The 12504-nt window shown below is 37.7% G+C and overlaps 1 protein-coding gene across 1 annotated transcript in view; it reads right to left on the reverse strand.

The window, feature by feature from the left end:
• map3k5 (mitogen-activated protein kinase kinase kinase 5) overlaps nucleotides 1–12504 on the reverse strand; it is an 86950-nt gene that overhangs the window by 21191 nt on the left and 53255 nt on the right. Inside the window, exons 10-15 of the mRNA XM_047388226.1 lie at nucleotides 11624–11777; nucleotides 11412–11519; nucleotides 10567–10619; nucleotides 7960–8055; nucleotides 3248–3329; nucleotides 86–219 (exon numbers count right to left, since the gene is read on the reverse strand). Coding sequence (XP_047244182.1) covers nucleotides 86–219; nucleotides 3248–3329; nucleotides 7960–8055; nucleotides 10567–10619; nucleotides 11412–11519; nucleotides 11624–11777 — 627 coding nt within the window. The remainder of the gene's footprint in view (nucleotides 1–85; nucleotides 220–3247; nucleotides 3330–7959; nucleotides 8056–10566; nucleotides 10620–11411; nucleotides 11520–11623; nucleotides 11778–12504) is intronic.

Here is a 12504-nt window from a genome sequence, read left to right on the forward strand (position 1 = left end):
ACAAATGGACTGTTTGCTAAGAGATCAGATCAACAACAATAAAATTAACAAAAACTACAGAAAAAACACTGAATGGCCATCTGACCTGCTGTCTCTCTCTGGTATTTCCTTGATGGCTATTCGGACCTGGTTGCTGAGGTCTCGGCCCGCATAGACAATTCCAAACGTGCCCTTACCCAGGATCACCCTCTCTCCGTGTTCGTCGTACTCATAGTCATACTGCAGAATCAGACAGAAAAAAAACCAAGGGGTTTAAAGCTGATGGGCAGTGCAGTGTATAACAACTGAAGCCAGATTTTTATATACGTTGTATAAAAAACACATAACCTTTTTTCCTCGATGACTGACATTAAATTAGACCAAAACATTTTCTGTTTCATGTCTACTGGGATTTCCAAATTTATTTCTTTTTGCTAAATGCCAGAATAATGATAACTTTTTTTGTATGTTTTTATTTACTTTCTTAAAATTCCAAAATGACTATGCCTTAAATTAATTTTCAAAAGGCCACTTGAGTTACTTGAAAGCATACCTGTGGATGGATTTGAAGGTAACACCTCAAATGCACAGCTTCCCTGTGTGACCTCATAGGGAAATTAAAAGAAATCAGGGAAGATATAAGGAAAAGAATTGTGGACCTCTACAAATCTGGCTTATCTTTGGGAACAATATCGAGATGTAAGAAGGTGGGAAGTTCATCTGCAAGTCTAAACACCACGGGAACGTTCACTCGGTCACATTGTTTGGAGACGGGACAAGTACTGCGTTCCAGAGAGGAATGTGCTTTGGTGCCTACAATCCGGACCCAGTTACATCAGTTCTGTCAGGAAGAATGGGCCAAACTTCCACCAAACTATTGTGTTTTGAGAGGATTGTCAGTTTGATTACAGGTGAACTAGAAACATAGGTGTGCACTGCTTGCCCATTTAATCTCACTGGGCCTTCTCAGCTCATAAAATATGGTTCTAAAAAACAGCTGCGGCATGTCTGTAAAAACGTTCTTCCTGTCTTCCCACAAACTGCTTTTTTTGTACAGTTAAAAAATATATCTATATACAGTTAGAGTTCAATTTGTTTTTTTATGGCATCTTAAAAAATAATCTATCTGGTTTGGACTGGGTCACAGAACATCAACAGGTTGTAGAATTGTGTTAAATGATCTACTTATTTGCCCTGGTGCTTTAGGCCAGCCTGCAGCGACTGACACAGCTGACCATCAGATTATCCTCCCATTGCCTTAAACAGTGTACATGCATTAAAAGTACTTAAAACTCCTAAATGCTTCCAATCACATATAGTGGACCGTTTTTTATCATTCCATCTAGGTAACCACTTTTCAGCAGCAGTCTCATTCCACTATGGCATCCCTCAGGGCTTTATTCTAGCCCCTCTTCTGTTCTCTTTAAGAATGCTGCCTTTGGGAACAATGTATAAGGAGTATAATACTTATTTTATTGCTTTATAGATAGCATTCAAATTTACCTTTCTTAAAAAAAGGAAAAATGACATTACAAAATAGAAAACCTTTTTTAAGACATTAAATCGTTATAGACTGGAATTCACTTTCTTGGCCTCAATAAAAAATAACTGAAAACATCATCATTGGTAAATGTGATTATCTCGGTGATCATCCTCATACTGTCACCCTTGTGCCGACCCCACCACCAGGAGGTCTGTTTCGTTTTTTTTTTTCCAACCTGGAACCTTGGAACTTTCATTTGGGGTCTTGGATGCTCCTGGCCCTATGAAGTTTGGTTATATATGGGTTTTTGCACCATATACATTTCCACACATCCCTACATTTTAATACTACTGACAACAGATCAAATATGTTTTTATTTAGTTAAATAAATAATTTTCTTAAATTACTACCACCTCATGTTGTCTTCCTCAGTTACAGTCATTAAGCCAGGCTGTAACAAGTAACATCTTAGTGTTATTCATGCATTTATAACATCTCATTTAGATTATTGCAATGCCCGAACCTATGGCTGTTGACTGGACAGACCACCTTGCTGTTGATTTCAGGATCCAGTATAAGATTTTAATTCTTGTTTTTAAAACACTTCAAGGAAATGGACCTGAAACTAATTTATTAGTTTAATTATACATCATGCTGGTATATAATACATACATATAGTTAAATAAATAACTAAGATAAATGTAGATGGTTTTATAGATGCAGATAGATATATTTGTGTTTCGAAATGCTTTATATGTTCCTAGTCCTGTTTATGTTCACGTAGTCCATGAATTTAATCCAGTTGGGCTAAAAACATTTTTTCTTTATCAGAAAAATTATTGGCTTGGCTTGGCAACCTCATGGCTTAAATAGAGTGTTTAAAACAGTAAAAATCCCAGTTAGTAAATTACATTCGGAAAACCTAACATGCGTCCCCATATTGTTTGTACACAACAATCCCAAATAACAGCTTAGAGCAAGTCGTTTCTTTAAAGTTTGAACCTGCAACACTTAAACCCAATGCGCATTAAATGACGTTTCTTGCTGAATAATGGCACGTGTTTTTTATTTAGGTAAGCCAGGCTGCATCAAAACATATGTACAGAAGCCTGTTTGAAAGAAGATGTTGGAAATGCGATCTGTGCCATGCTGAGTCAAAGAGGGCGCAGCTTAATGAGCATTTCTTTTCCATCGCCTCGGCTGGGAAGACAGGTGAAAGTTAGCAGCAGGTGTTAAAACTGACTAACAGCAGGAGCAAAAATCCAGGCCTTATCACAGTAGGTCTCTGCCTATTTCCAGCTGTTCACAGCTGTGCTTCAATTCAGCCGTAATGATTTAAATGGATGAGATTTCAATTTGAACATTTCTGAAAATCTGGATACAAAAAGCTTTTCTGGTTTAAGCTTTATAACCGAGATGTGTTAGTTGTCAGTGAAGAAGGTTAAACAATTTTGTTGTGAAATACAATGATTTTTTTGCTGTTTTGTAAAAAAAATATTACACTTCCTGTGACATTTTAAAAGCAGACAAAATGTACACCTGAAGCAAAACAGGATGTAGCAAAACAACAATGTTTTTACCACATTTCTACCATCTTTTCGGTATGGAAACTAAACGGGTTTGTTTACACAGATTTACAAAGAATAAAGTGAAAAGTTGAAAAGGTGAAAAACATGTGACACTACCAAAAAACTCTTGGAGTAAAATAAACTAAATATGAAAATTAATAGCACAGAACACAACTTAAAGGCTATAAAGAGGTATAGAAGTTGGTAATCATCTCACCTCTAAGATATCAGTGTCACAATCTCCTTCTTCAGGACACTTCCAGGCTTCCTCTGTTATACTGTTGACCAGATCACAGAACCTGCCAGAAACAAGTCAGGTCATCCAGAAGTTCAGATTAAAACCTCATTCTGTACTTTAAAGGTATTTTTGGAGTTAGAGAATATTATCTGGAACATGCACAATTTTCCTGCCTCAACTTCGATTTAGAAGAATTGCATAAAAAGAGAGATCTTATTAAAAAAGTAATTGTTTACAGTTTTATGGGAACTTTTTAATATTATCTAGCTTCTGCATAGAAAAATTGCAACAGCATGTGCTTCTGTTTTACAAAAACCCCCAGAGGTTTCCTGTTATTTGCATTATAAAGTCAGTCAGTCAGTCATTTTCTACCGCTTATTCCATAGTGGGTCACGGGGGAGCTGGTGCCTATCTCCAGCAGTCTATGGGCGAGAGGCGGAGTACACCCTGGACAGTTCGCCAGTCCATCGCAGGGCAACACACAAACAACCATGCACACACTCATTCATACACCTAAGGTCAATTTAGAGTGACCAATTAACCTAACAGTCATGTCTTTGGACTGTGGGAGGAAGCCAGAGTACCCGGTGAGAACCCACGCATGCACGGGGAGAACATGCAAACTCCATGCAGAAAGACCCCCGGCCGGGAATCAAACCCAGGACCTTCTTCTGCAAGGCAACAGTGCTACCAACTGCGCCACCGTGCAGCCCCCGCATTATAAAGTGATATATTTATTTATCTGAGTACATTTTGATGATTATCGTTTACAGACAATAAAAAGTCAAAATTAAATTTCTCTGAAAATGTAAACATTCTGACAGTTGACAGTTGTAGCCCATCTCCTGGTTATGTCTGTGTGGCGGCTCTTAAAGAACTGACTCCAGCCGCTGTCTGTGCTTTATGAATCACTTTTAAGTCTTCAGGGTTTTGCTTAACAATTCCCTGAAGGCTGCAGTAATCCCTGTTGCATGTGTGCACATTTTTCCTTCCACTAAACATTCCATTGTTATGCTTGGATATAGCACTCTGTGAGCAGCCAGTTTCTTTAGTAGTGATCTTTTCTACTGTCAAGTCAGCAGTCCATATTATAACATTTGTGTTAAATGCTCTGATTGTGCTCTGATTGTCTAAGAAAGTGATTTCTGAACTGAGTTCAGTTTATGCCTCCATAAAACACAGCTCAAAGTAATAAGTGACTGAATAAATGACAACAAAAACACAATTTCATTGGAGATATCCTCCTGACAAGCTGGAGAATCATTGTTATAAACCACCTTAGGAATGTTTTTTAGCATTTGGCCCTTTTGAGACAGAATGTAGAGAAAGGAGTACAGAAATGAAGGTTTTTTGTTCTGTACACTGACAATCAATGAGAATTCAGTTGAAATTCTCCATTGAGGCAAGATGAAGTTAAACACAATGATTATCTCTTTAGTACTGGCATCTCTTATTGGCTGGGATATATCAAGCAGCCAGTAAAAAATGTTTCCTCAATGTTGTGTCACACAAAATGGATTGGTGTAAAGATGTGAGCGAGTTTGACAGAGGGCCGAATTGTGATGGCTAGACTACTGGGTCAGGACATCTCCAAAACTGCAGCTCTTGTGGGGTGTTCCCGATCTGCAGTGGTCAGCATCTATCAAAATAGGTTCAAGAAAGGCACATAGCAAGCAAAGGCTGGTCCATGCGGTCTGGTTTAACAGAAGAGCTGCTGTTCCTCAAATTACTGAAGAGGTTGCTTCTGATAGAAACGTGTTAGAATACACAGTGCATCTCTGTTTGTTGCACAAATTAGTGCAATTAGGAAGAAGACAAGCTGGCTAAAGCAGAGTGGGAAAGTGTCCTGGGTTCTGCTATCTATTTGGATGTTACGTTGACATGTAACGCCTACTGAAGTGTTGTTGCAGACCCTGTGCACCCTTTCATGGAAACAGTATTCACTGCAGCAGGTTAATGTGCATTGCCACAAGGCAATAACGCTTTAGGAATGGTTTGAGGAGCACAACAATAATTTTACCTTCAAATTACCCAGACCTCAATCCAGTGTTGTCAGCAGAATTGGTACCACCATACTATTAGATGGTCATGTTATGTTTTTTCAGTGTATGTTCACTGTGATTCTTAAAATAACTAGTAGGATTTCCAAGCAAATTTGTTTATCTTTAAATGTAAATGACCCACTTAGTATAAATAACATGAAGACCAAAGCATCTGTAGATGAAGACATAAGATGATTTAATAATGATTTAAAAAGGTCCTTTGACAAACAGATTTTTACAAATGCTAAAAATCATATTAATATCAAAGGGTGTTATACTGCTGCTGAATTACTCCTGAAGGCGTTACAGTTTATTTACTTGTGCACTTCCCACAGCATGCGAACAACGACCTTTGCTGGTCGCACGGCACACAAGCTGTGAGTTAACACATCCAATCACCATGCTGTTATTCACAGCATGCCAGCAGGTGTACAGTGACACAAGTTTTATTTTTCTTTATGTATGTGCACACATGCTAGCAATACTGTACATCTGACACAAACAAGCACTTTGTGTCAGATGATATGTCGGCTTTTCTCCAATCTTTCCCCTATTTTACCTTCCCGTTCCTCGCTGTCACTCTGGAGAAATCAGGAGCAGCATAATAGCAGCAGCAGGCATGACTCACTTATTCTCACACTCCAGATAATGGCACAGGAAGCCTCAGATGTGAGAGTCACAAGTCAGAGCAGACTGCTTGAAAGAGCAGATCGTGGGGAACATGACGGTGTGGAAATTAAAGAAGGTGAGCTCGGGTTGATGGGAGAGAGACATATTTCCCACCAGGCCACAGAGCTAACTGGAGTGAAGACAGAAAAAACTAAAAAAAACTGATGAATTCCTACCTAAACTGCAGATGAAGTCCAGAGAATCATGTTGCCTGATCACATGTACTAAAAATCTGAAAATTGTGAAACCAACTGTTAAACTAGGAGTGGACCCTTCTTAATAAACACCTAGAACAACATGAAGCACAAAGTCTCCTGGCTGAGGAAATCTCACTGATTGGTTGCAGCAATCCAGATTAAAGAAGCTAAAGCTAACGTTAAAAAAAAACATGCAGGCAGACAAATTTGTTGTTTGTAATCATATCTGCTCACAGCTAGTTTTGAGTTGAGTAGGCAGTTTGGACTGTTGGTGTGCATGAAGTTTCATTCAAAGTATCTTTATTCCATGGGAGCAATACATAAAAACAAGTGCTAAATGCTAGCAATGTTCTGATCTGATTCCAAGGATCAAGTAGGGGTCCCTGATTAAACGTAACACCGTACAACCACAATTTGACTTTCTGTTTATCTGTGCCATGTGATCTACTCTGTTGGTCCAGGGGAGAGCTAAGCAGAAAGCAGCTGAAACACTAGCCATTAATGTTTATGATGTCCAAACCAAACAGCTAAGTTTAGGAAGCAGGAGAACAACTTCTTTATACGTTTTGTCTGCATACGTATAACTGGAACCTCACTGGTAATGTTACAAGCCAAATTATGATGCCTCATATGCTAGTGATACACTCTAGCATTAGCCCAGCACTAATCTGCATGAGAAGATCATCAGCAGGAATGAGTCATATGCATGAAAGCATTGTCAGAAAGAGCAAGACGTGAAGATTGGAGCTTTTTCTGTTGTCAAAATATCTGTTGCTGCCAAGAAAACTGGTCCTTCTGTGTATGGAACATTATTATGTGTTAAAGAGGGACACAACCATAATACTAAGGTCGACTGTATAAAAGTGATCAAATGTAGTATGGTTTGACTGCTCTTTAAAGCCATCCGACTGGTAATTAGTCACAGCTACTGAATGTTCTTAAAGGAGTCAGATTAGCATCCGGTAAAAAATAACCGATGAAGCCATCTTTACTACTTTTACTCCAAAACATGTCTGTTGTGAGCTATAAGGGCTTCTAGACATTGCTAATTTGACGACCTTCCTCCTGGTTAGTATTTTAAGTGGAAATAACCCTTTAAAGTTACTAAAATACACACAGCCTATACGTCTGACAGAATACCTATAAGCGACAACTGGTTAGTACTTTCCTCCCTGAAAGTCTCATGTATTCAGGCTAATTTTGAGTCCAAACATCAGTCAGTTAGTGATCCTAACAAGACATTATAAGGACATTTAAGAAGATTAGGAAGCAGCAGCCTACATCAAGCTGATTGTGCAGCAGCTAACATGTACTCACATGCATTTTTAATTAACCTTTAACAGCAATCTGCCTGTTATTCTGTCACAATATGAGAATTTCATTAATAAGGAATATTTCATTAAATTCATGTCAGCTTCACACATTAAATGAAGACTTCAATATATAAATGTGATTAACTGTTTTTGTAATTCCTAAAGTCCAAGTTTGGGGTCCTATTTTGTATGTTAAGTGTTAAATAATTTCGTAAAAAACTTACGTAGCTCTTTTAATATTGAGAGCTGCATTTATAAATCCGACAACAGTACTGTACTTCAAAACTAATAATAGATAAATGAATAATGGATGTTAAAATGCTAATTTCAAAGTAATCATACAGCACTGCTGAGCAACTGTAATCATGTTTAGGGAAGGTTTATTGTTTTTGCAGACGATAGAATATACAAGCCAAGTAATGACAGCAAGGCTGTCTAATGCAGCTGAGATGCTGAAGAGGCAGACCAACCTTTTGCAGTGCATCTCTGTGCAGAAATAGATCTGGAAGTCCTCCGCATTGTGCAGGACGTAGAGAAAGGCACTGCGTTCATCAAACTTGGAGATGCTGAGGAGGAACAAACCACAGTTAGTTGGAACCTAATCACATGATTGCAGATATGACTCAAATTCAATGAACATTTGCTGCCAGATAGCTGGGACTCTTGGATATTGAACTAAACATAATTATCAGGATGTAAAATGTGCATATCTGTTAAACCCATAAACCCAAGTGCACAGACGATGCACTGCTTATGTGCTGCAGGACAATGCTTATTTTTGCACAAATATTCAAAATCAGCACTGCACAAAGAACAGTAAACTCAAAGTTTTATCCCGTGAGATGAGTGCTTGTACATTTGTAAGTGTGCCAAGGCCAAATCTGCTGAGCCAGACAACCAAGTGTCTGCATGTGTGGTTGTATTGTAGCTTGCAGAGCCGTTATTGTGTCCTGCTGCTGTCTGCAGGCAGAGTGGTCACGGAGAACAAGTCGTTCCCTAGCAACATGTGAGCACGGCTCTGATCTGACACTGAACTCCTTTGAGGACCGTGGAAAAATAGGTGCAAAGCAAGCCATTAATAACCAGTCTATACTATATTGGAGCACTCTGATGGTGTCTGCAGCCATCTGCAGGGGAGAAGTGATGTTAATGTTTCCAATGCACAATGAAAACCTGCAAGCTAAAATGTTTTTAAGAGTTGATGTTTCAAACATCCTTATATGAAGGATCTGCAGCCAAAAGGTGTTTTAGATACAGTTAGCTGGAAATTATTGCATTTGTCTGAAATATTTGTTAAATCTTGTGCATACAATACTGTGCAAAAGTTTAAGGTTGGTGTGAAAAAATGCTGTCAACAAAGAATGCTTTCAAAACTGAAAGTGTTAATCATTTATTTTCATCAATCAACAAAATGCAGTGAATGAACAAAAGAGAAATCTAAATCAAATCAATATTTGGTGTGACCACAATCAACCACACCTTCAAAACAGCATCAATTCTTCTAGGTAAACTTGCACACAGTTTTTGAAGGAACTCAGCTGGTAGGTTGTTCCAAACATCTTGGAGAACTAACCACAGATCTTCTGTGGATGTGGGCATTCTCACATCCTTCTGTCTCTTCATGTAATCCCAGACACACTCGATGATGTTGAGATCAGGGCTCTGTGGGAGCCTGTGGGAACCATACCATCACTTCCAGTAAGTCCAGTACGCTGAAGATAGTTCTTAATGACTGTGGTTGTATGCCTGGGTTCGCTCACTTAGCATTTTGTCAAGTGATAAAAGTAAACAATTATCATTTATATTTCTGAAAGCGTTCTTTGTTTACAGCATTTTTTCCACACTTGCCTACAACTTTTACACAGTACTGTATTTCTGGAAAAGAAAAAATCAATCAATCAGTATTAAAACCAATGTTTGTACATTTCGGTTTAAACAAATATAACCATGTGTTTTCATGCAAAATAATGTATTTTTATTTTTGAAAAAAACTGCATTCAGATGCTTATAGGAGAAACAAATGCTGGAACTGATATAAAACCAAACTTCGTATTAAAAATATCCACACAACCCAGGAAATTAAGGTTTATTTTGTGCACCTCACAGAAGCTGCTCAACATTTTGGGAAGATGATCTTCCCTGCCAAGAGCTTAGATGCAGGTATTTCCAAGAGATGGCTGATTGAGAAACATAAATTCCCATCCAGGTTTCAAGATGTAAATACTGTTAATTATTAAGAGCATGCTGTGCTTTTTATCCATAACTAAATTTAAAACAATATGACATGAATATGAACCAACATTTAGTGGATTTTTCACTTGTCCCTCTTCTGACTCCGCACATAAGATTTATAAAATTGGTCTTTGTGGAATTTTTGTGGAATCATGGAAACAAACAGTGACAGTACTTTGGTTCTTCATTTGCTGAGAGAATAAATGACATCCATTTGATTCATTAACCTTTTCAGAATTCCAGACTTTTCCAAACAGAAATCTCCTAATATCTTGAATGTTTCAAAAAGCATGTCCAAAAATTGTGTTTCTTTCAGATTCTATTGTTCATTTCTTGGATGATTTCCATGAAATTTATGGTCAAACTTGATCACTTTGTTGATAAATTAAATATTAACAATGGAAAAAAAAGCCTAAAAACATGTTTTTTATACTTCATTTTTAACTATAATTAAGCACACTCTGCTTTTAGAAAAACTACGTGGATACTTGAGGACATCTTTCAAAACTAAGCATTGAACCCTGTCTATTATGCTCTTCAGATTTAGCACCATTAGCATTATGATAAAAAGTAATCAACTCATCTTATGCTGAATACTTATAGATTTTAATTTACATTGTGACATATTGACACAAGCTGCCACTTTAACCTTCTGAGGCCTTAGACTGATGCTCTCACACATGCATGACATCAGTCAGAGGAGCTGATGTTAACACCACAAAGTCCCTGAAACCCATTGTGGACCCTTTAATCCGTTTTAAAAAGACCGCAGAGCAAAGAAAACATGACAAATGATGGCCGTGGTCTGAAAACAGAAATTTCAAACGAAGGCAGTGAACACTTACCTGACACCTCGAACAGATGTCGCAACAAAGTTCCACTCATGTATCCCTTTGTTCTATGAGAAAAGAATCAAAACATATAACAAATAAATGACTGTTTTACTGCAGAAGGCAGATTAAATCATTGCAGAAATGTCAGTCTGGGGGCACAATTTAAAAGTAATAGATGTCAAAAGTAAGACTGCTCAAGTTTCAGTAACATGTGCAACATGCGTTTTTAATATATTGCTATATTTTTATCCACTTATGTTTGACATTGGGGACTAAATGCACTTTACGAATAATTTGATAATACAACAATTTCAGCTAAAAGTTGAAATTTTAACATACTTGCTGCTCTTTAGGCTCTTAGAGTAGTCTTTACAAACAAATATTTGAAAGATATTTTGCTTTATAGCTGGATATGGAGTATTTAAAAACTAGAACTTGAAACTATTTGTATTGATCCTAGAATAAATATAAGTCATTAGAGGCTCCAACAAAAGAATCAAAACAAATGGGTGAGGCTAATGTGGCCGGTATAGTTTGTTTTTCCTCAAACAATTTCAAATAAGAAGCCACATCCCCAACATACTGTGCAAGTAGACCGTAATATACTGTCTGTCTTTCAATTAGACGTCTCTGTAAAAATCTAACCTCTTCATTCTAGGCGTGACTTGGAAACAGTAATTCAGGTTTTAATAATGTCCCAATAGGATAATTGCAACCCTCTTTTAATAGGAATTAGTCGGGTCACGCCTTCAATTTGTCCAAAATGCAGCGGAGCGACTTTTAACATGAACAAATAAACAAGAGCAGATCACTCTGGTGTTAGCCTCATTTCACTGGCTGAGTGCAACAATACGCACCTTGTCATCTGGAGCAACGTGCCAGATGGACACGATGTTGTCTTCAACGTCTTTGTTGATGGACAAATATGAAGGCTGGTATACTTTTGTAGGCTCCAATATTAACACCTTGAGGAATAGATCAATTATTACATTTTTCATGAATGAGTTCAATGTCAGCTGCAAGTTTCTCTCTTTTTTTTTTGGAGGGGGGCAGTGAATGTGTTACTCACAGGAAATCGAACAGAGGAGACATCTTTTTTAGTTGACTCCACTAAGAAGTCCATCCAAAAGTCTACCAGCTCCTGCCTGGGTGCCGGCGGCTCACTGCCGGGCTTTTTAAAGTGCTGGTAAATCAAGATGGTCTCTACCAGAGAGCGCAGATACCTGAACGCAAACAGACAGAAATCGGTGAAAAAGCTGAAAAACAAAGCAGGAACTGAAAGCAGGAAACCACATTTTACCCACAGTCAGAGAGACAGACAAACATAACGGGATTAAGAAACTAAGTCCTAAATCATCTCTATATTTTCCAAAGCCAGACTTTGTTGAATTCTTTCTAGGTTGATCAACGGTTCTCCACACTTTCTGAGGGTCTCCTTCTGTGTTTTTCTTCAGACATTCTGTATAAAAATGCAAATTAATGCAAAAATAGCTCCTCAAGTGAAGGAATGAACCAGCGCTGTCTGGAACATGAAAAGCGTGCCGGTAATTTCAGCCGTCTGCCACAAGATGTTTTATAGCTGCTTTAACAATTGATGATTTAGAGTAACTTTCCACAACCTCGAATCTATTGTATGAAATGTGGTTTTGTGACTGCAATAAAACTTATCTAACAAGTCGATCAGTTTGTTTTGGTATAATCAGGGGTTATAATCTCTCATATTTCATAGGAGTCAACTGGTCCAACAGGGTTTAAAATCATAATCAATGAAAACAGAACAGAGAAAAAAAATCTCCTAAACAATAAACAGTTAAAATCAATGACATCTGAGATTTAGGCATTTTTATAATTATAATTATAATTGATCAAAACTACACTACCTATGGTTCAATACATCTGCATGAGTTTGTGAAAGGTTTCAAATGAAAAGTAGAAACATCCGGACGAAAT

The sequence above is a fragment of the Girardinichthys multiradiatus genome, chromosome 15, assembly GCF_021462225.1.
Source record: "Girardinichthys multiradiatus isolate DD_20200921_A chromosome 15, DD_fGirMul_XY1, whole genome shotgun sequence".
Classification (NCBI taxonomy): Eukaryota; Metazoa; Chordata; class Actinopteri; order Cyprinodontiformes; family Goodeidae; genus Girardinichthys; species Girardinichthys multiradiatus.